This window comes from Diabrotica undecimpunctata, chromosome 1 (genome assembly GCF_040954645.1).
Source record: "Diabrotica undecimpunctata isolate CICGRU chromosome 1, icDiaUnde3, whole genome shotgun sequence".
Taxonomy (NCBI): domain Eukaryota; kingdom Metazoa; phylum Arthropoda; class Insecta; order Coleoptera; family Chrysomelidae; genus Diabrotica; species Diabrotica undecimpunctata.
This window is the reverse complement of record NC_092803.1, coordinates 51,692,877-51,715,987: the sequence shown is the minus strand read 5'-3', so window position 1 is coordinate 51,715,987 and position 23,111 is coordinate 51,692,877. Positions and strand designations below refer to the sequence as shown.

At 33.5% G+C, this 23,111-nt stretch overlaps 1 protein-coding gene across 1 annotated transcript; it reads left to right on the top strand.

Annotated features, from left to right (window-relative positions):
• Positions 1-12,894: 12,894 nt before the first annotated feature.
• Positions 12,895-21,677, top strand: LOC140446146 (uncharacterized). Its single transcript, XM_072538709.1, has 2 exons — positions 12,895-13,214; positions 21,269-21,677. Exons 1-2 carry the CDS (start codon positions 12,895-12,897, stop codon positions 21,675-21,677), a joined length of 729 nt encoding a protein of 242 aa, XP_072394810.1.
• Positions 21,678-23,111: the final 1,434 nt, after the last annotated feature.

Genomic DNA, 23,111 nt, shown 5'->3' with positions numbered 1-23,111 from the left:
CTCAAATGCTTCCAGTTTTCTGCACATATCTTCGTTCAAGGTCCACGATTCAACACCATAAAAAAGGACAGAGAAGACGTAGCATCGCAGCATTCTTACATTTGTATCAAGAGAGAGGTTGTGACTCTTGAAGAAGGCCCCCATCCGATTGAAGGTGGATCTAGCTTTTCCGATGCGTGCTCTAATCTCCTGGTTGTTGGTCCATTCTTCATTTATTATGGTGCCGAGGTAGTAGTAGTGCGTCACTCTTTCTACAGGGGATTGGTTAACGTAGAGTTGACCTTCTGTTATTCTTTTCTTGCTAATTATCATAAGCTTTGTCTTCTTAACGTTTATATTGAGTCCATATTGTTGACTGTAATACGTGATATCTGATGTTGTTTAGCCGGCAACCATTTAGTAGAATACCTTTTTCAGTTTCGTGCAAAGCTTCGATAAATATTCTTTCAGAGTACAGATTGAAGATTAGAGGAGATAAAATACAGCCTTGCCTCACTCCATGCATGATTTTCACATAGTCAGTGTGTCCACCTTCAACTCTGAGATTTGCTGTCTGATTCCAGTAGAGGCTTCTAATTATTTTCAGATCTTGGTTGTTAATTCCCAAGTTGTTAATACAGTTGTTAATAAACAACTTAGTTCTAGACAACTTTGGATTTTCCTGGTCGTAATAGGGAGCTATTAGTATTATGGATGTAATCATTAGCTACAGTTATGTTAAAGTGCAAATTTTTTTTATTTCAAATCCGATTATTTTTAAAAATAAATCTAATGTATTTTATGTGAAACACTTTTTACGATACAAGTGTTTAGTCTACAACAAATAGTCTTCAATAGGGGCTGTGTGGTTTGCTGCAGTAATAAAATCTAAATGTTAGTCCTTGACTGTTGTTTGGTTATTACAAGGTCGCGGAATGGAACAAAATGTAGCAGATGATCTACTATCAATCTCCTACACTAAAAAGAGCCAGTACCTTCAATTTTCGTGAAAAAATCTACAATAGACTTCACATGATTGTTCACAAATTCGCCTTTTAAATTCATAAAATTGTAAAACTGTTAGAATAAGCAATTAGTATAGGACATGAGCAAATTAAATTTGTCAAATTTCTCACGCTATGTTAAATTTTTTTTTAGGTTACCAAAATATTCAAACATACAAAATGAATTTATATATCTTGGTAGGTGTGTTCTGTATATATATTTTTACCCAAATAAAAGAAGTAACATTGCCTTTATTACTAACACCAAGTATGTAGACGACGAAGTTCTTTTTGCCTTTTTTAGAATACCCGTGTTAAAATAAGCGCAGATACCATTTTTTTTAGTATCTATATCTTATAACAACCAATGTCAATGTCCACAGCGCCAACTTCGCCCATATTCCCGTAATATTCAGGAACTACTTCAATTTCAATGCTGACATACTTATGTTGCTTCATGTCCCAACGTTTTGCTCAGTTAGTGACATTTTACCTTTATATGTTGATAGTAATACAACAGGTTTATTGTTCAGACAAATTACTGACGATATGTCAACACCGTCAGTAGCACATAGAAATTCATGAAAAAATCCTCTCAGTTCTTTTTTGATTTGCTGGTCAGAAGGTAGCTAACAATTAGGCAATCTCGATGATCTCAACACCGTCAACAGCACATAGAAATTTATGAGAGAATCCTCTGGTTTCTTTTTTAAGTTGATGTTCAGAAGGTATCTAACAATTAGGCAATCTCGATCATCCTACTGTTCTCAACTAGTAAATACCACGCTGTAGACGTACTCCATCAAAGGTATCAAACTACAACAATGACAAAAATGTTGACACTAACTTGATCTCAAGTCCGTCATTTCTTTCATGACATTTTGTATCGTTTTTAACCTGCATAAATTTCGAAACTTTTTCGAACTAGATAAAAATCCATCCATTTGTATCACCATTTATGGTGATGCAAATGTTGAATTTGTCTTATGTTGAATTATGTTTGAGTTTTGTTGAATTATATTGCTTCTATGGTGTCAACCATAGCTGTTCGTTGACAGATAAACATTTATAAAAAGGTACTATTTTAAACTTGGCATTGATTGCATAAAAAATGAACTGAAGCTTATGTAAACGGTTGTGATTGGGATGAGCTCTTGGTACCATAGAATTATTATCATTGAAATGCAAATATTGGCGAATTTTTTCAAACCATTTAGGAGGTATATGAGAAAGTCACAAAGCATTTGACCAGTAACTTTGGGATTCTTGTTAGCAACATGTATATACAGATGCCACGATATTTCTTTATATCAATCGTAGTAAGCATAGCAGGTTTGGTACAAACACAAATTCAACTAAGTGTAATTTTTTTTAAAAAGTCTCTCATTGTTGAAATATGTTAAGAAGCTGTATTGTGTTGAGAGATTAAAAATATTTTTGAGAAGTCCAGATTCTTCGCTCACATTCAAATTGTCTTTTGCCGTATTATTTCGAATACTTTCCTTTTAATTGTATTGTAGGTGTATTCGCTATCTCTTACTGGCACATAGATAGATGGAGTATCGTTAATATTATTCACGGAAATAATTTCAACATCCAAATACATACTACTGGTTGATTCTTCTGGATGTAGTACAATTTAATCTTCTAGTTCTAGAGGTATATATGATACATCTGAATCTTCATCATCATCTTCCAATTCATCGAGTTCACCATCCAACTTCTCCTTAGTATCTGTCAAATTTAGGATTGCTTTCTCAAGTTATTTTTAAGAGGTAAGCAATAGGTATGCGTCAGTGAGACATTGCAAATAACCTGCAAAAAACTAAAGTTCTATTTTGTTCAAGCACAAGCATTCTAAACTAACTCACAAATATTTCAAAAATTTACTCTCGTGAGCTGCGCCATGTGTGATATGTAACTACCTATTTCAGTTCCGTTCTAAAAGGAAATTTGGATAGTATTTGTTATAAAAGCAATGAGATGAAAGAAAACATTTATACCTTATACATAATTAATTAAATTACAATACACTAACTGGTAAATAAAACTCACAAATAAATTATGTGTACAAGCTTCCGCACATGCTCATCTTCTAAACTTCGATGAATACAATACGGTCCCGAAAACAGCATTGCCTAAGAGCTAACCACTGGATCACCTGTAGAAAGAAGAACCAGAGGCTGGCCCCGAATTAGGTAGTGAGATGAAGATGAAATAAAAATTAAAACTTAGAAGATGGTATCAGGTCGCCAGAAACCAATGGCGACTAATCTAAGAGCAGACCAGGATCCACAAAGTATTCTCGAGCCAAAGATGATGATAAACAATACGGTTCATAACTTCATTGAAAACAGACATTTAGTCTAAATTCGGCTATATTACCATTATACATAATGTTGCAGCAGAAGGTACAAACTGGTGTAGCCTTCAATGTATTAAAATTAAAAATACATGCTCTTGAATCGAGATGACTCATATACATTACACTGTCCAGTGTAGGCTTAAAAAATGTATTCCTCTTTGTATTCCTGTTGGAGTGTATTTTATTTTCTAATTTTTTTAAAACTTGTTTTGTTTTTTTTGCGACTTCATTCTTACTTCTGGTAGGTTTTATTTTTTTGGTTATTGTTTATCTTATTGTTCGCGTTTTGCAGTTCAGTTCTATTTTACACGTTAACATTGTAGTGCAGCTTCTAGTTTTATTTTCTCTTCTTGGTCTTTTTAAAGAGTTGTAATTTTTTAATTAAACTTTATTTCTTGGCTTCCTTTTCTTGTTGACTATAAACTTGATGTTTTTAATCGTATCTCTGATATTTCTAACACTTTTTCTCTTTTTAATTCCTTGTACTGCATTTGCTTCTAAGATCTTTTTTTTTAAGATAAGTTTTTAATGCCCACATTTTTGTTCATTTTCTTTATATTATTACTGACCTTTGTCATGTCCATTCAATACATATTTTAATATTCTTGTCATACTTGTAAGGTAATTGTCAAATAAAAATAAACTATTTACCAAGTGATATAAATATCGTTATAAAACTAGAGACGACGTCAATGTCACGCCTATTAATGATTTAACAAAAGCTTTTGACAACATGCATTTAAATATATTACATCTAATACCGAAATTATGAACTTTGTAGCGTAAGAATATTTATGTACATTATGTGGACATACTATTTATTTTAAGGGATTCTAATTTACAGGGGTAGAATTCAACCCTATCGATGCAATTTAAACAGTAGTGGCATTGTAGCGTCATAATATAACATGTCTTCTTCTTTATTCTGAATAAATTCGAATGGGGCCATTGCGTATACTATTTCAAGTTAAAGAATTGTTTATGATATTTATTTCGTACGAGAAATTTTCTTATTGTATGTAAATTTTAACAAGAACCTTCAACTTCATAGTATAAATTTGCAGAACTCTATTTGCAACAATACTTAAATATGGTAAAGAAGTTGAAGGTTTAAGCGAACAGATATATTGCCAAATAAGACATAATTGTACAGTTTTTTAAATTATATCATTAAAATACATAATTGTTGTTATTCGTTTCTTTGTTTTTCGATGATACCTTATCCTATTTTTTTTTCCTGTAGCAGGTAACCCCTAGAGAACACATTTTCAGGTGACAGATATGCGAATGTCTCTTAGATATAAGTAGCAGGAGGGAAATTAAATACTTCTCACATTACATGGTACCGTGGTGTATGAAAAACATCGTCTGGCCTAGAATAGGCGGCTTTCTCGATAATAAATCTGATATTTAAAATATGTTCTCGTATCCTTTTGACAAATCTGCCCTATTTATCTGTTGTTTGTCTCTGTTTGTAGTCTTTTATTTATGATTTGAAGCATTATCTTCTTGGCAGTGAGATAAGATAAATAGTTTTGTAATTCGTCGTATTTATAAAAGCCGCTTTTTTTAATTTATTGGCGTGATTTTACATTATGTCCCGTCAGTAAGTGACAGCCTGAAATATTGTTTGAGTGCATGAGAGGTAAAGCCTATTTATTTCGGTTTTTTTATAGTTTTGAGCATTTTTGCTATTATTATATGTGAACCTTGTGCCTTGTTGATTTTAAGTTTATTAATTGTCATTCTTTCTTAGCTTTCGAGTATCAGGTTCTGCTTCTACTTTATCAAAGTTGTTTCATCTGTTTAATCTCAGGGCTCCTATGCGGCCTTCAAAAACCCAAGTTCTGTGTTTAAAGCCTCTTATTTGTTTATTAAACAGGTCTGTTGGCTAATTGTTTTGATCATGACTTTTAATTTTCTTGTATTTATTGTGGTAATATTGTTTTTAGTTAACCATACATCAGCGTTTTAATTCTTTGTTGGTGTTTCTCAAAATTAATAATTTTTTCTCTTTTTGCATACAAATTAGAAAAAGATTCCACACAACTTCAACACAAAAAGACACAACTTCAAGCCATAATGAAGAAGTAAAAACCGACATAGATAGCATTGCAGAGACATGGAAAAATTACTGCTCAGAATTATACGTTGACACTTCAAAGGATTCATCAGTCTCAGAACACAAGGAACATGCAATCAGATGGGCAGAACTAATAATTTTACGAGCAGAAAGAGAGGAAGCTCTCAACCAACTAAGAAACAAGAAATTCTCAGGAATCGATGTCATACCAGTGGAGATTCTAAGCAATGGGATAGATTGGCGTAGACTTAGCAGTAAAGGCTTATTCCTCAAGCAAGCAAAATAGCAAGGAAAACGAATGCGGAAGCAGATACTGAACACCAGATAGATAAGGGAAAAAGGCGAGGCAACATATTATACCAATGCTGCTTTGTTTCGTAGATTACACAAAAGCTTTCGATTTAGTAAAATGGGATTCTTTCTGGAGTGTAATGAAAAATATGGAAGTACCTAACCACCTAGCTAACCTAATAAGAAACCTGTATGATAAAAACTTATCTAAAGTTTTTTTTTTATTGTATAATGGCTTTGGCATAGCCAATTAGCCAGACTATTTGTGGTAATTACAATTTTTGTTTTTATTACCTAAGCTAAATTATCCAAAGTTAAAATACACGAAAAACATTCAGATGCGTTCAAAACAAAGGAAGGAGTTAGACGGCACTGACAGCTATTACCATTATTGCACAACATATCTTATATTCTACATATATAATGAGAAAAGTTCTAGATGGATGAAATAAAAGGAAATTACTATAGAAGGCAGAAAAATTAGTAATCTGGGATACGCAGATGGCACACGTATACTAGCAGCGAATTAATTCGAAATTATTACCAGCACCGAATGGCTAAGCCGCATAAGCGAAGAATTCGAAATACAGATCAATACTGGAACAACAAAAATAATAATTATAGACAGGGCAAACAATAATCTACCGTACATTTACGCTTTTTATCGCTAATAACCAACAATATCAATTGCTTCTCAGAAATCAAGCAAAGACTAGCAATGGTCCGAACCGCAACAGGTTAAATAACAAAATATAAAAAAGCAATTTTAAATAAAATCCACAAGGAAAATAATTCCTGTAGCTGGCTGTATACCACGTATAACAAAAGAGGTTAGTCTTTGTATGTGGGTATATTTTATTTTATAAAAACCCTTAAAAGGGCAACATTACAAGCACGAACGTTTTCGGAACAACTGTTCCATCATCAGGTTTAAAATGCAGGTTAACATGCCTGAGCCACCAAAATATTTGGGTAAAAACCCTTTAAATTGAAAAATGTTACCAAAGATTGTACATGATGTTTATAATATTATGTGATGTTTAATATTTTAATTAGATTTTACTTCAGGTAACATACACCCATGCTTAAGTGAGTTCCACTGTCCGGAGAGTAAACCTCTTCAAACGGACTACGGTTGGCAACTGTTGCCAACCATATTGGTTGTCTCCATGTTTCAGCGCCATAAAGAAGAGTAGTTTTAATCATGGTCTCATATATATTAAATTTCCTTCCTTTCGTTATCTCTTTACTCCACAGTATACCATTGAGACATCCTAAGACTTTCTTTGCTTGAGTGATTCGTTTTTCTATTTCCCGTGTATTAGTTCCTGTATTGTCAAAGGTAACACCCAAGTAGTCATAGCTCTGACAGCAGGAAATATGTTGTCCGTTTTCGAGGTCTATGTTATCTGACTCGTTTCCAATACAAAGATATTTGGTTTTTGTTGTATTGACATTCATTCCCCAGTCGTTATATTCTTCTATCAGTTTTCTTAGCATGTACTGCATGTCTTCCCTGTCGGTCGCTAGCACTACCTGGTCATCAGCAAACTGGAGTGTATATATACATTCATTGCTAAGCTTTATACCCATCCTATGTACCTTTCTTTTCCATCTTTCCAATGCCGCTGCAACATATATCTTGAATAGGTTGGTGAGATACAGCATCCCTGTCGCAAGCCTTTTGTTTTGGGCTTGTTCTATTCGGCTTTTAATTTCTGAGGTTGGATCCCAGCTCTCATTGATATTACTGCCGAGATACACAAGTTTCTCTACTCTGTCCAGTGTGGCATCTCCGACATTTATACCGTCATCCTGTATATAATTTTGTTTGCTATCATATATATTTAGTTTTCTTAACGTTGAGTTTTAATCCATACTGATCAAAAGTCTGTTTTATTTTGTTCATTAGATTTTGACGACCTTTTTAGATTTTGAATGAACACTTAATAAGACTTATTACAGATAAATGGAAAGCAGGCATTTCAGTAGGTTGAGTCAGGGTGCCCAATCTTCACTTTGCTAATGACACATTGTTTGTAGTTGAAAGTGAGGAAGAGCTTACATTGATACTCGATAAACTAAATAAGTTAGCGGGAAACATGACTACGAATGAATCAAATTAAGATACAAGTAATTATGGTCGATAGAACAATCAACAAAACCGAAATTCAGAACATTGCTGAATATAATATAGATGAAAGTTTCATTTATTTACGCAACACTGTCAACAAAAATGGAAGCTGTGAATAGTAAATTAGACGACGTATACAGTTGGGTAGTACTGGTTTTTCTCAACGTAGACTCTTCAGACAGCAGATAGAAAAAAAATCGATAGATTTGAGATGAAGTGTTTTTTTACGCTTCCTAACAAACGATAACATTGTTTTCTTGTTTTATTGTGTATCAGTAAACATATTTGTGTTTGTATAGTAATGTTAGCGTGAGCCTAAGGTCTCCTAACAATTACACAGTGAATTATTTTTTTTTGTATCTTAGTGACAACCCCAGTGTGTTTTCAATTTCAAATGATAGTATCTTAATTATGTTGTTTCGTATTGAATGAGAGCAGTTGGTCTCATAATAATTATTTGTATATATGCTTTGTTTTATACCATGAGAATGCTATTACTTCTTTTGTTTACAGTTTTGTAGTTAAGTCATAGATATTCTACAGGTATTATTTCGTTTTGTTCTGAAATCTTTGATCTTACATGAATTGTGAATAAAAGATTCCTTGAATCTGAAGTGTCGTAACATATGCCTACATTTATCCATTCTGTTTGTCGCACCTCTCTGTGTATCTACTCCTACTTTTGAAGGTTAGTATGGTGTGTCACCATGCCTAGTCTGATTCCAAGCTGGTGCCCAGTTGAAATCGTGGAGGAGACAATGTAATTATTTCAAAAGTTTCAAAAAATGTATTATAAATTCGAGTAAATATTTCAAAATAAAATTGTTCACGACAGATATCCGTCAAGTGCATTTAAATTACCTCAAGAACCCTGAGGTGAGAAGAATACTTCGAATTTCTTCGACACTCAGAACAACAAATACATCTGTTGTTGCAGAGATTTACAATCCACAACGTCTCTTTAGTTCGCATTGAGATGGCCAAAAGCGCTTTCAATAAGATCAAAGCAGTATTATGCAACGAAAAACTAGGAATAGAAATTAGAACTAGAGTATTGAGATTCTATGTACACTCGCTGCCCTTTTATAGGGAGTTGAAGCCTGGACAATTACGGACGCAACTTAAAAAAGACTTGCCAGCTTTGGGATGTGGTGTTTTCAAAGAATGTGGAAAATATCATGTACCTAATACGTAACAAACACGGAAACATTTAGAATCATGAAAAAAAGGAAATATATACTCAACACTATGAAGAAAAAAAAAATGAGCTGCTTTGATCACATTCTAAGAAATGAAAAATATGAGTTGATACGATTGATTATACAAGGGAAAGTCAAAGGAAAAAGAGAACCCGAAAGACGACGCTTATGCTAGGTAAAAATTTAAAGCAGTGGAATGGAAAAACAACAATAGAAGTCTTCAGAACTGCTGCAGACAGAGTAAAATGGATCATGATGATCACCAATCTCCTTAAAGGATGAGGCAAATGAAGAAGAAGGGTATATGACACGTGCCAATTATATGGAGAGATTATTCACAAGGAAAATCAATGGAAAGCAGAAGTCAAGGGCGATTACCAATACACCAATACATTCACAAGTAACGAAGTGATACAGTTGAGAAGTTACTAAACACGACCTTCGTTAATATGGTATGTGCCACCCAAAATAGGAATAGATAACAGCATAAAATTACGACTCCTGGAAGAAACTAAACATGTATATGTCGTAGGCAATCGGTGCAATACGTCATTCCGTGAAAAGCCTAGTCATTACACGTATTGCCGGCAAACGCTGCATTACAATCATTATTACTTTGTTTGATTGAAATTATAAGCCATTTCAGGTACTGTTCCGTGATGTAACTGTTCCGAAAATATTTAGTCATTTATTAAATAAATTGCAGAGTTATTAGTCCAGTCATTCTGAAGACAAAAAAATCGAAACAGAAAAGAATGTTAGCAGAATAATGAAAACTATTAGTAGGTAGTTTGATGAACATAGTTTAGTAAAATTAAATAGAAAGAAAGATAAGAAAAATAATACGAAAAACGAATCAAAACAATGTTTGTTTTTTAATAAAATAATGAATGAATTCTGATGAGTACAAACTAAATTATTTCGTAACATGTTCTGTTACGTCTTTTATTATTTATTTAAACAATTGTCGCTATGATGGCATGTAGAATTGTACATATTTTTGTTTTTAAAGCACACACAGCGATTCGTTCGGCGTTGTTTCTTCGAAGGTTTGCAAGAGCACCTGATCTATCCCTGACCATGACCCAATGGGACTGCAGCGACAGCTTCACGTACATAAATAGATTTATCCGGCACTTGTGCTATGTTTAAAAACTGACTATCTGCTGTAACAATATCCGCACGATTATACCAACCTTTAATTTTACCTACTGCAGTTCCTAGCTAAAAAACTCAATTTTTGTAGTCAACAATCGCACATAGTAAATTTTGCATGTCGCTTGTGCCACGATCAATTTTTCCAACTGACAATACTACACCGTCTCCAATTTTTAAAGGTGGCAATTTTTTAGCAGTGTTTGTCAGCATTTTTTCAGCAGCTCTTTTCTATCCCAAATGGCATTCGTTTCTGTCTCTCGCAATAGATGTTTGAATAGAACACAATACGCACGATACATTCCTGTCATTTTCACAGTTAACACACATTACAACTTCTTACGTTTCGTTGATGTTTTCATATAGATCAAGCAAAGATTCAGAAGCAGCTGCAGAATTAGCGAATTCATCAATTACTTCTATTATTATATTTGATTCATGCAATGAGTTACTTGTGTCGAGTGCCTCTTCCGGTCTTTGAATATCGCTTTGCTTTTCCGAATCGAAAAGTATTTCTAACTGTTAATGTTCTTGTTCTTCTGGTGTAGTATCATTCAAATCGTTATCATGATAATCAGGTTTTTCTTTACGTTCTCTTTCTGGAAACTTTGACAGTATTTCATTAAAGTCTTCTTCCGTGTGTAAACTCTTAATAATCTCGTTTGGTAGCGTTGTGGGCGATAACTCAATCTTTGGGTTAGTACCAAATAAAGCTTTGTATGGACTACGACCAATAACTCTATAAAGAGAACAGTTTTTTTTGAAACTGAACAAAATAGCAGCCGATGGAATAGCAGTTGGTGGATTTATTATCAAGCATCCACGAACGCATCATATTTTCCACATCTTGATTACAACGTTCTATACTCCCCTGCGACTGTTGGTGTCGTGGTCGCCCATGGATAATTTTCAGTTCCGGCTATTGTTTTACTAACTCGGTAATTGCAATTGTCACTTTGGAGGATTGCAGCTTCACCAAATTCAAGAAAATTTTTTATTAATTCTTTTAATAATTCTCTTAATGTTTTTAGTAATTCCGAGCAACTTAAATACATTGCTTCGATTTCAATGGGCGTAGACAGCTGAACTTTGTTAGGTGATCTTAATAATTTAATAACCATTTGTAGTCTCCATCCTGACATGATTGGTAATTAATCAAATCTATTTGAGCCCGAAAGCAAAATTCTCTTGAAATTATATTCTTGGTTACAAGATGTTTCTTCGCCTTTTTAGGTGACAAACTTTGCAAGAGCTTAAAAATAATTTTATAATTTTGATCGTGAAATGTGATATTTAGATTTTAGACCAAATATCATTTTATCTCTGGACCCATGCCCGATAGAAATATGGAAAGAATATAATATGTCTAACAAATCTTCATATGGAGTAAGTATATAATGTTTTCACTATCTTCTAACCTTTTTTTTATTATGAATTGTTTGTGTTTCACCTCCAATGTATCATATAGGGATAATAAGTGATACTGCCTTCAGGTTTTTTTGCCACTGGTTTTCTTGGCGAGAAAAATTTCCCGTGCAACCTAAAATAAACAAAATGATAGGTACCTAGTTTCTGACAATTACTTAGGAACTAACTAAAGCACTTGTATACTACTTTTATTACTTGCTTTTTCGAAATTATCAAACATGTTCTAATTTAACTGGGTTATAATATAATCTGCATCAGCACGCCTTCGATGGATACGACATGTAATTAGGCGAGATGAAGATGCAACAATCAGAAAAATTTTCGACCGCTGAGGACCAGTGGGAAGACAAGCCAGAGGAAGACCAAAACTTAGGTATCAAGATAACATAGAGGATGATCTAATATCCATCGGAGTTAAAGCATGGAGAAGAGTTGCCAGAGACAGGGGCAAATGGAAGACTGTTCTGAAGAAGGCTTTGGCTCATAACGAGCTGTAATGTCACTGATGATGATAATATAATCTGCGGTAGTGTATATGAATGAACAGCCGCGCATTTTTTATATTTAAGGTTAGGTTTAAGTTGTTCTTACCTCATTCATTTCATTATAATTCCACGGCTTTTTGGCGTCTTTGTTCACTTGATAATATTGGTTTACTTTTTTATAAAATACACCCTTGTGGATATCCATATTTATATAATAATAAACACTTACAACGAGATATGTGATAAAATCTTAATTCGACGACTGAATTGACTAAACATAGAACCGTCAGACGCTGTAACGTTCAATCATTCGGCCGGTATCACCGTTTGCCGTCTACCAGGGACTGCAGTTCCTAAAATGGCGCATAATTTCAGTCAAACAAAGTAGTAATGAAAGTAATACAGCGTTTGCCGGCAATACGTGTAATGACTAGGCTTTTCACGGAATGACGTGTTACACCTATTGCCTGCGACATATAGATTGTGGATTGGAAGAAAGGATGTTAAAATCACTGAATAATGAAGAAGAAATTGTTTTAGAAACACAACGTTTTTTGTTGGATTCTGTTTAAATATATAGATAAATCCGCAAGTCTAAGGAAAAGTAAGTTGGATTACCTTTGGCTGCATTGAGTTTTTAACTCTATTTTTAAGATATTCATTATACACCACTTCACATTATAAGCTGTACTATAATTTAGATGGAATAAAACGAAGAAGAAACTTTTTGGTTAAATCAATGCTATCAAAATAAGCTAATTAACTGTCAGAATGACACTGTTGTTTACCTTATTACTAGTATTAATATTTCAAAACGTAACACCGACGATTGATCTCAATACAGCCGAACTCCAATACCTTGCTGATCATTTAACAAAAGAAGAATGTAGAAGGCTCATAGCAGCCGCTCATTTTAACAGCTATGAGGAACCGGCAGTTTTGGGACAAGCTGAAAGAAAAGTACCCAAAGATCTAACATGTATCCAGTTACTACATCATTGGAATTCTGAACCCAACGAAGGCAAGGGGGAGACTCATGAAGTATTGGCGCACAGGTTAAGGCAGATGGGCAAATATAAACTAGCAGATTGGTTAGTGTAGTTAAGAGAACAGAGCTTCTTAGTGTTCCCTATTTACATTCAAACGTAAACTTTTTCTTTATTTTTTAAGAAATATCCATAACAACTTCATATAAATTCCTCCTTTAAGGTTTGACCTTAGTCATCTCACTCTCTCTTTGTGTTTGTAACTCATCGAGCATTTGGAATTGCTCATGGGTCTACTTAATGACTTGCACATCTATCCTGTGCTTTCCTTATCTAATTTAGAGCAGGTGTCTCTTTTAGGATATCGTACTACCTTCGTCCTGTCTTCATTTAATAATTTTGTATTCGTTACGCTATCGTCTTAGGAAATATGTCCAGCAAACTCACACTTTTATATATATTTCTATTATCTCTCTTACTTTTTTTGTTTGTTGTCCAGTTATTTCCTCTGTTATTTGTAAATATATACCTAACGTTGCTCATTCCGTTGCTGTTTTCGGTATTTCAAATCTTTATGGTATTTTTTAGTTATGTTACTATACAGGTTAAGACTCCGGATAAAAGTATTGAAGACATGTATTGATTTAAAATCCAAAATGGCACATTATTTTTTGCACATGGCACATGGCCAAAAGCAGTCCATTCCAATCTTCTTCTGCTATATATGTCTTTTGTTTGATATATTTCATTCGCAGTTATAACTTCTCCGAGGTTAATAATATATTCTTTTACATGTTCTAATTGTTATCTCTTTAATAATATTTCTGGATCCTTTCTTCAAATGCCTTTATTTTCTTTTCTTTTTCTTTCTCTACCCTACTTTACTCTTTAGTATTATTCCCAGACGTTTTAAACCCAATACGTTTTTCTTCTTCTTTTATTCCTAGAGAAATGTTTTAAGTCTTCATTATTGTCTGCAATAATGACTATACTATCCGAAAATATTATAATATTCTATTGGTATCAGTTTTTCCAATATCCTCGTCAACCAGTCGATCTTTTTGGATATTGTATTCCCCTGCTTTATGTCTTGTTTAATCTGTACTTTACTTACTTGTTTTTTTTTTCTTATTTTAAATTATTTAAGCCTATAAATATTTTTGCACATCTATTACCAATTCTTGCATTGTTTAATTCTTCTTCAAGGTGCTCAATCAATCGAACGCCTTTTAGAAGTATACAGAAGATACGCTTAACGGTTTATTGTATTTATTCGATCAGTAATATGCTGTCAGCCAACAATTGGTAATTCTAATGGTAGTCTTTCTCTCTTTCTTCTATTAGACGGAACATAGTTTAAGGTCCGTTTTATGGCTGTACCATAAAAGTTGTTTGAATTTTATTGTATCTACAGTAATGTAAATCATTTCTGTCTGTTCTTCTTATTATTTCTTTATCTGAGATGTGATCAAGTCTGTATATTCGACACGCTCTTCTCAGATAGTTCGTTTCTACCACTTCTAGTTTTTTTTATTTTTTCATCGTCATTTGATAGTATGTACTAAATTCTTTTTTATATGTGGCTTGTTCGACTCTTTAATAAATGTGAAGTGAGGTTGTAATTCTGGTGCATATAATCCTGGTCAATAACTTAAAGAATTGGGCAGTAAACTTATGGGACGGTACTTCTGAAGGTCGGTCTTATCGCTTTTTTGAATATAAGCACCCCTATTGCAATATTCTGATTTTCGACTATGTTCGCTTGTTCCGTTAACATTTTGTTCATAACAGTATCTTTATTTTTTTCTTTGTAATATGCCTATCCGTGACAAATATTGGCCATCATCTTTATCTTTTCTAAAGTAATGCGAAAAAGCTGCACATACGTTGTATTGAACCAGATTTTAAGGTTTGTGAACCAGGATTTTCTTCTTCTTCCTAGACCTTGGGTTTCAAATATTTTTTTCTGCAAGATATTTCCAATCTCTTTTATATATCTTAGTTCAAAGTTCACAAAAAAGGCATCCATACGGTTGTAGATAGATCTACCTCTTCTGATGTACGCTCTTATCTGCTGGCTGTTAGTTCATTCTTTATTACAGTGCCGAGATAATAGTATTGCTTTATTCTTTCTGCTTGGGTTTGGTTGATGTAGTTGACTTCTCACCTAATACTTTAATAGTTTTCATCTAAAGCAAAACGTACCTTATTTCATTTTAAAAGATCTCTTTGGACCCTACGTACAAAATATTTCTTCTGTCTAGCATCTCAATATTTTGTCCATAGAGTTCTCTATAAAATTCTTCAGTTATTTTTTTAATACTGCATTGGTCATTTTGTTTCTCTATCTTGACTTTTCAATGCTTTGTTCTTGATCAATTATTCAACAGATTCAGATATCATTATTCAACATTAATTTTCTTTTTTGGTGTTTTTTCAATATTCTGTTTGAAAATAGATTTTTACTTTTATATCAACTTCCTTATTTCTTTCGGGATTAGGTTTCGGATTTAATCAGACTATTCTGTTTTTTATATTGTTTCTATTGATACTGTCGCTTATTCTGAAGCAATTTGATTTAGGTCCTAATTATTTTCTGTAGATTTCCCACGCTTTCCTTTTTTGTCATCCGATATCGTTCTTTATTTTTTGGTTTATGTTAGCCTTCCGATATTATGTTCGTAATATTTACCACATGTCAAAGTATTTTTATAGCTAATGCTCTTCTGTCACGGCCATTAGATTTTTAATTGCCGTGTATTTCTTGATAACCTGGAACTAATACGTTACTAAAACGTTATCTCAAAAACTCTTTACGGCAGTTCTGAAATATGCTGTTAAATAATTAGAGTGGGGCGCCTAAGGAATCAATGTCTGGAAATGTTCTCCCACCTACGATTTACAGACGGTATTCTTTTAATAAGAGATAACTTAAAAGAGATTGAAACTATACCTATTTAGTAAGATCCCACCTGTAAGGAAGTTCATTTGAAGATAAATTTTGGAGACACAACACATGACAAATCTGGTACAAAGTGCAAATTCAAAAGTCAACTACAAAGAAATGCATTAGTTCAGAAATATAAATACTTGAGTTATAAAATCAAAATTTCCAGGCGCAATATAACCGCTAAACTGCAAAGAAGAATTACTTTAGCATGAGCCACGTATGGAGCTCTATCAGATAATTTTAAGAGCAGAATGTCAAATTATTTGAAAAAGAAGACGTTGGTGTAATGTGTGCTTGCAGTCAAAATATACTGCGTTGAAACACTTTCCTTATCAACCAAACTTAGATTGACCCAAAAAATAGTGGAAAAGTCGTTACTTATAGACAGGGTCAGAAAAAAAGCAATAAGAAGAAGGATAAACGTCAGAGATGTCATAGAGCGCATAAAATGGCTAGAGTGTAACTGAGCGAGGCATGTGGCAAGAATGAATGACGGGCAGTGGATCCAAAAAAATACATTGTAAAGACCACGAGTAGCTAGAAGAAGTAAAAGTAGACTACCTACACGATGGATAGACGACGTCATAAGAATCGCTAAAAATTGGCTGCAAGAGACTCAAGACCGACAGAACTGGAAGAAATGTGGCCTATGTTCAACTTTGGTTTCAAAAGACTGGATGATAGTAATGATGACTCCACTCACCAGATTTATATTTTTAACATTTAGACTTGGAGATCTAATCCCATTAAATTCCTGCTTCTGGTAGATCATAATATTGGACTTCTTTGGCTTATATTAAGCTCTCTAGTCTATTCAGTAACTACAGCCAGAGCCTGGTGCATTATATCTCCAAATGTGCTATTAAATTCGCTATGGGCGAAGATGACTAGGTTATCTGCATAACCCAGGACATGATGCCTGTCATTATTGAGTCTAAGTATCAGCTTATGTACGATCAGGTTCCAGAAGAAAGGAGATAAAACTTCTCCTTGGGGACAGCTTCTGGCTACCCGTGCTGATATTGTATCCCCTAATAACGTTGCATATATTACATGGCTTCTCGCCATACAGTATATCCATCTCCAACTTGCTTCGTATATTCCATTTAAACGAATCACCATTGTGATTGCTTCATAAGAGGCATTGTCGAGTGCTCCGTCCATATCGAGGATAGTGTAGTGCGCTTCCGAAGAGAAAGTTCTGCTCTATATGTACCTATACAGTCCGTGATCTTTCGGACTTTTAATTAATATACCATTACTAATGTGTCTATCTCGGAGCTACGCAATCTTCGTGAATTGTTTGAATGTAGTTCAACTAAACTATTTAGGCACGTAACTAACAAAATTATAGTTGCTAGAATGATTATCAATCTCCGATAAGAGTTAAAGAAGTAGAATGTGCCCGATTTTGCAAGGTTAGGTATAAAAGCCACACTTATGATCGGCTGGGATTAATAGTATTTACACTGTTTTTCTAGTTCATACAGCATTTTCCCTAGAATCATAAATTATGGTATCCAGTCCAGTCTGCTGCCATATGTATAGTAGCATCAGTTTTGTTATAGACTCAAAAGTTAGTTATTTCAGAGTCCGTTTACCATTTTGAGTATATTCACATGACATATTGTGGAGTGACGAATTACATATTAAAGTTGTTTATGGATCCTTGACAGTTCTGCATCTTTATCGTCTTTAAATCTCTGGAATTGAAACTCGAAAACTTTGACAGATTGACTATATATAAGCTCTCCACTAATATCCAATAGACCTCTTATTTGGTTCTTGTAAACTCAAGAAATCGAATTTCTTCATAGTAGTAGTAAGTTCTGCCGAAGCTGCCTTGTTATGCTGGAGATTGGCCTACAGAACTCTGTCTAGTCTATAATATTCTTTGATATAAGCAACCCACAATGTTTTGTAGTTGACCTCGTCGATAGGAATTGTGCGTCCTCAGATCTTTTAATTTTTCAACAACTATTCTTAAGTTGGTTTTAAGGTCTTGATTTTGATTCTTTGGACGGGTCCTGCCTTTGGATCGTCCTTTTTTGAGAACGCAGGTGAGGACCATAGGGCTCTTAGACATATTATTGCGATCAACTACATTTAGGTCTGCTTCCATCCACAAGCTCTCCGTAGTCCTTACCACGTCAGTAGTTAATTTTTTTCTATACTTATTAGCACAGTTTACACACAGGGTCTATACGCTAAAGTTAGTTTTATAGAAGTGAGAGGTTAATTTTGACTGTCTTATAATATTCCGTGAGAATTTTGTCTCATCCGCTGCTTGTTCCAAATTGTTGATTAATCACTTTTGCTTGAGCCTGATCTACTTCCGTATGAGAATGATGTATGTATACCACCACCTCCATTATGACTACTTCTGAGACATTGCTTTGTGATATAGTACATTTGTTAGGGTACCTACCTTAGTTTTTTAGCGACTCTTTGTAGTGGAGGAGTTTTGCAACCAAAGTCGCCTTTCTAATTGTTTCCCTTGTCTTGATATAAAAGAGGATGTACTCATTTTTGAGCCCTCTTCTGAGCTATTCCTTTTTATTCTGGACATTTGTTTGCACACGTTGCAATGAAATACTGTCAGACTCTATTTATTCATTAAGGTGGTTTGAAACTGTAAAATCTTGAAATATTTCTTTGTAGTTAATCAGTGTATATTTAATTTTATTTTTTGTCATTGCCTCACGATTCTCTTATGACAATTTTTGTTATTTTTTTTTGTAAATGAAGGTATTGCAAATTTTTTTTAGACCAGAAAGGTTACTATTATTGCTTCTCTACTGTTTCTTTGCAATTGTCTGAAGTTTTACATATAGCCTTCTGTTTCGTCCTTTTTCTCTTTAATGATAACAATAAAATTTCGAATTATTAGTCTCTCCCTATAGTTTGTTTCTCTCTTCTGTTTATCGACATACGCTTCCATTTAACTTTTTATTGTTCTTTCTGATTTTATTCTGGTTTGATGTCTATACCATTTTATTAGCTATTTATATTAAGTTTTGATTCTATTATTTTTCATTAGTGTTGGTTTTATACTCTATTTGGTAGTATGCGTTTTTTCTTCTTAACCCTTAACTTGGCAACGTATGTTATAATATACATAATATTTCAAATTTTTTATTTGACAATCAATAGTATTTGAAACCCAGTTCTTGGCACTGTATAGTTAAGTATATACTACCGTAAGTAGCCGAGTGGAAATCAGCCCGAAAATTCTTAATTTCGCGCATTTAGTTCTGATGGTATGGATACAGTCTCGACAAAATAGCTGAGCAGGCGTGTTGTTCCAATCAGCAAGTGGTATGTGTTTATATTAGTTTATTGTTTTTCATTGTACAGTGCTAATTTTTTGGGAACTTATTTTTGAAACATTATACTGTTTACGTATAAACAAATTTTTGGTGTAATGTTAATATTTTTTCAGAAAATCGATTCAAAACTTTATGTATTGTATAGTATACACCGCCCGATATGGCTTATTCGACATTAACTTTTTTTAGACTAAAAAAAAGGAGAATTGAAAGAATAATGGCTTTTTTGCCTCCAGTTGGTGCTGAAAGCAACACAGAGAGTAGTAGTGATGACGAACAAGAAGCAAAGAACAATATTATCTCGTAATTTTTTGAAAGAATTCACAGAAGATACAGATGATGTTAAAGAAAATATAACTTTTGAAGAAGATATAGAAGAAGCTGTAGAAATATTACCTGTTTCAGTCAGTAAAGGAAGACTAGCTGCAGCTACTCCCTCAGTAGTGTCACAATTTTCTCCAGTAGTCCAAAAACAAGCAAGTTCTATAATAAAACGGATGGGAAAAAATACGAGCTTTCGTTCAACTGGACGACTGATGATTTTGAATATGAATTAACAACAGAACAAAGTAATAATTTTACAAAACCCAAATGTTTCAAAATGTTTGTTCGTTGTGGCGTATCAGGGATGGTGTATGATTTCTTTCCCTATGGAAGAAACGATACATTTAGAAACCATCATTTTACGGATGAGGAAAATAACATGGAATTTGGGGCAAAATGTGTTTTAGCACTATGTTTAACAATCTAAAATAAACCTTTATCGACGGTTTATTTCGATAATTATTTTACAAGTTTAGAACTTATTATCTATCTTCAAATTGAATTTGGAATACTTTCTTTGGGAACTGTTAGGAAAGACAGACTACGGGGTTGCCCACTTGAAAGAAAATGAAAAAAGATGAGAGAGGTTCTTTTGACTAAAAAGTAGACAATGATAGTCGTTGTAAAGTGGTACGATAACAAGTCCGTAACCTTATGTAGTTCATATGTAGCCTCCATTCCAATGGCAACCATACAGAGATTCTCCAAAATGTATAACAGGAAAATCTACATCCCATGCCCACAGTTAATAAAACACTATAACAGTCAGATGGGTGGTGTGGATTTGGCAGACATATTGATTGCTCTATATAGAATACGCTTTAAAACACATAGATGGTATATGGGCCTTTTTCTCAAATTATAGATATATCCATTAATAATGCTTGGCTACTATACAAACGTGATGCAAGCATTCTACAAGAAGATAAAAAACAGTCATTCCTTTGAAACAATTTAGAATTAAACTTGCCAAAAGTCTACTGCAGACTGACAAAATAAAAAGAGGACGTTCCAGCAATGAGTACCTCCCACTACCTCCAAAAAAAAATAAAAACCCAGTAAAGCCTAGACCCCAAGATGATATCAGATTAGATCATCTGGATCATTTTCCAGTATATGGTGCAGATAGGTGCAGAAATTGCAAGAAGGGACAAACTGCCATATTTTATAACAAGTGTAATATTAGACTATGTTTAGTGCAGAACAGGAATTGTTTTATGGATGTTCACATTAATAAATAAATATTTTTGATTAAATTTTGATAGTTCTTATTCATATTCCTTGTCCTTCATAATTTGGCAATGCATGATATGCTATACAGACCTATTTTTCGGTCTATTTGGCGATGTGTATACTCTGGTATACAATCCAAATTTTTGACATATAGATGTCATATATTTTTTTTGTTGTTATAGAATATTTGTATGATGACCAAACAGCAAACATACCAATTTTAAGTTTTTAAGATTCAAAATTAACCTTTTGCCAAGTTACGGGTTAAGATTTATTTGTTTATTGAAATCAGTAACAGATCTAATTTTTTATTAATCCTTTAGGCTGGGAAGAACCGTTTTTCATGAACTAGCTGTGGATTTGAATAAAACGATGGAGAAAGGATTCAAAGTTCTAATGTCAGAAAATTATACTACTGATAGTGATTTTGGACCTACTCTTATACCGGTAATCAAGAATCAAGATCCGTCAGAGTATTCTTTCGTCGACAACTTATTATTAGCTATTATTATTGGTTTACTCGCTACTACCATAGGATTATTGTTTAAGGTTATTTTTGATAATATAAGACAATCATTAAGAAAAAAGAAAACGAAGAAAAATGTCCAAGAATATGATATAGTTGAAGATTTCACTGGATCCTCCGAATCTGAGGACAAATTTGATTTAAGAGATTATACTCAACAGAATATTTCAGATGCTGAATCAGTTGAGGATACTATAACTGAATAACAAATATTAAACATATACATATAAGTAGTAATATATAGCATAAAATTGATGATAGCTTTTTATTATTGGTTTAGTTTTTTTAATTATTACTACCAACAAAAGCTAGAAATTTTAGTACTCGTTTAAAACAACTTTATAAATCGACAATAAGTATAAGCTTTTAGACATATATCCGTTAATATGGTATTTTCTTTTTATAGCGTGATTGTTAGTATTAATTAATACGATAATTTGGGAAAAGCGAAGGAACTTATAATAAAATGTGTCCCAACTGAACTTGTCTGTTACGTCTAAAATATTTTGGAAGGTATTTTATTACCCCACAAACTTAACGGCCTTTTTTTAACATACCCTGCCATCGACTCTATTTTTAATTTATCTCTAATTTATTTATTCTTACCCAAGCTCATCTTATTCTAGCAGCATGAAGCATTAAAAGTAATCTCATATCTGCGATTTGTATCTTATTTTGGAGTTGCAACACTCAGGACTCACACTCATACGTAAGAATTCGTATGAGTGTGAGTCCTGACTCGCCTCGGTCGTCGAGGTAGCGCTTCAGTTAATGCCGGCTGATACTGCAGCACAACACCTTCAGCGAGTAGAGCTCTTTTTATTGTTTGGCTCGCTTGTGGTTTTTGTTGTTAGGGTTTAACTGATTGTGACAGAAGCCAGCCTCCTCAACACCCTGCCACCGACGTCCCACATGCTATCACGTCCAGCGCCGGAGATATGCTCTTAATTTTACGAAATTGATTTTAAATTGCAAGTCTCCTTTCAGACTGTTGGTGTTGAGATTAAGAAAATACAAGTAGCCTGCCTGTCCGGCAGAATTGTAAGATGAGGGTAGGGTAGCAATATCGTGTATTTCGCTACACTCGAGCCGATTTACAATAGTGAACAAACTGTATTAAACTTTCCAATCTTCCCACATAGACTAGGCCGTTGTGCAAATAGATTCTGACATAGTGATTATTGTTTAAAATGTGGAAAACATATTGTGGCATAAATTAATAACAATAACACAAATTAAGCATTCTGAGTTATCTCAAATAATTACACAAAATGACAATTTATAGCAGTAATGTTTATTTGCTCAAGGCAATTGTAGAAGTGTAAAAAAATATTATTTATAGACTAAATACAATAGGGAGGTCTAAAGCCTGGTAGCCTGGTACCCCCTCTGTATCCGCGCCTGTCACTGGAAATACGTGAATTTCGAGAACTTCAGAAATCGTAAAATTAACCTATTAAATGTAAAAATAATAATAAACAAATATTACATTATTCAGTTTCGTATATACTGTACTTACTGTACTTACTTAATAAATTCAATATTTTATTTGTAGCATCTATACATAATATGACCGAACCAATTTAGAATGATCTTTTAATTGATATTAAAATATTTTATGTTAAATATTCTATATGATA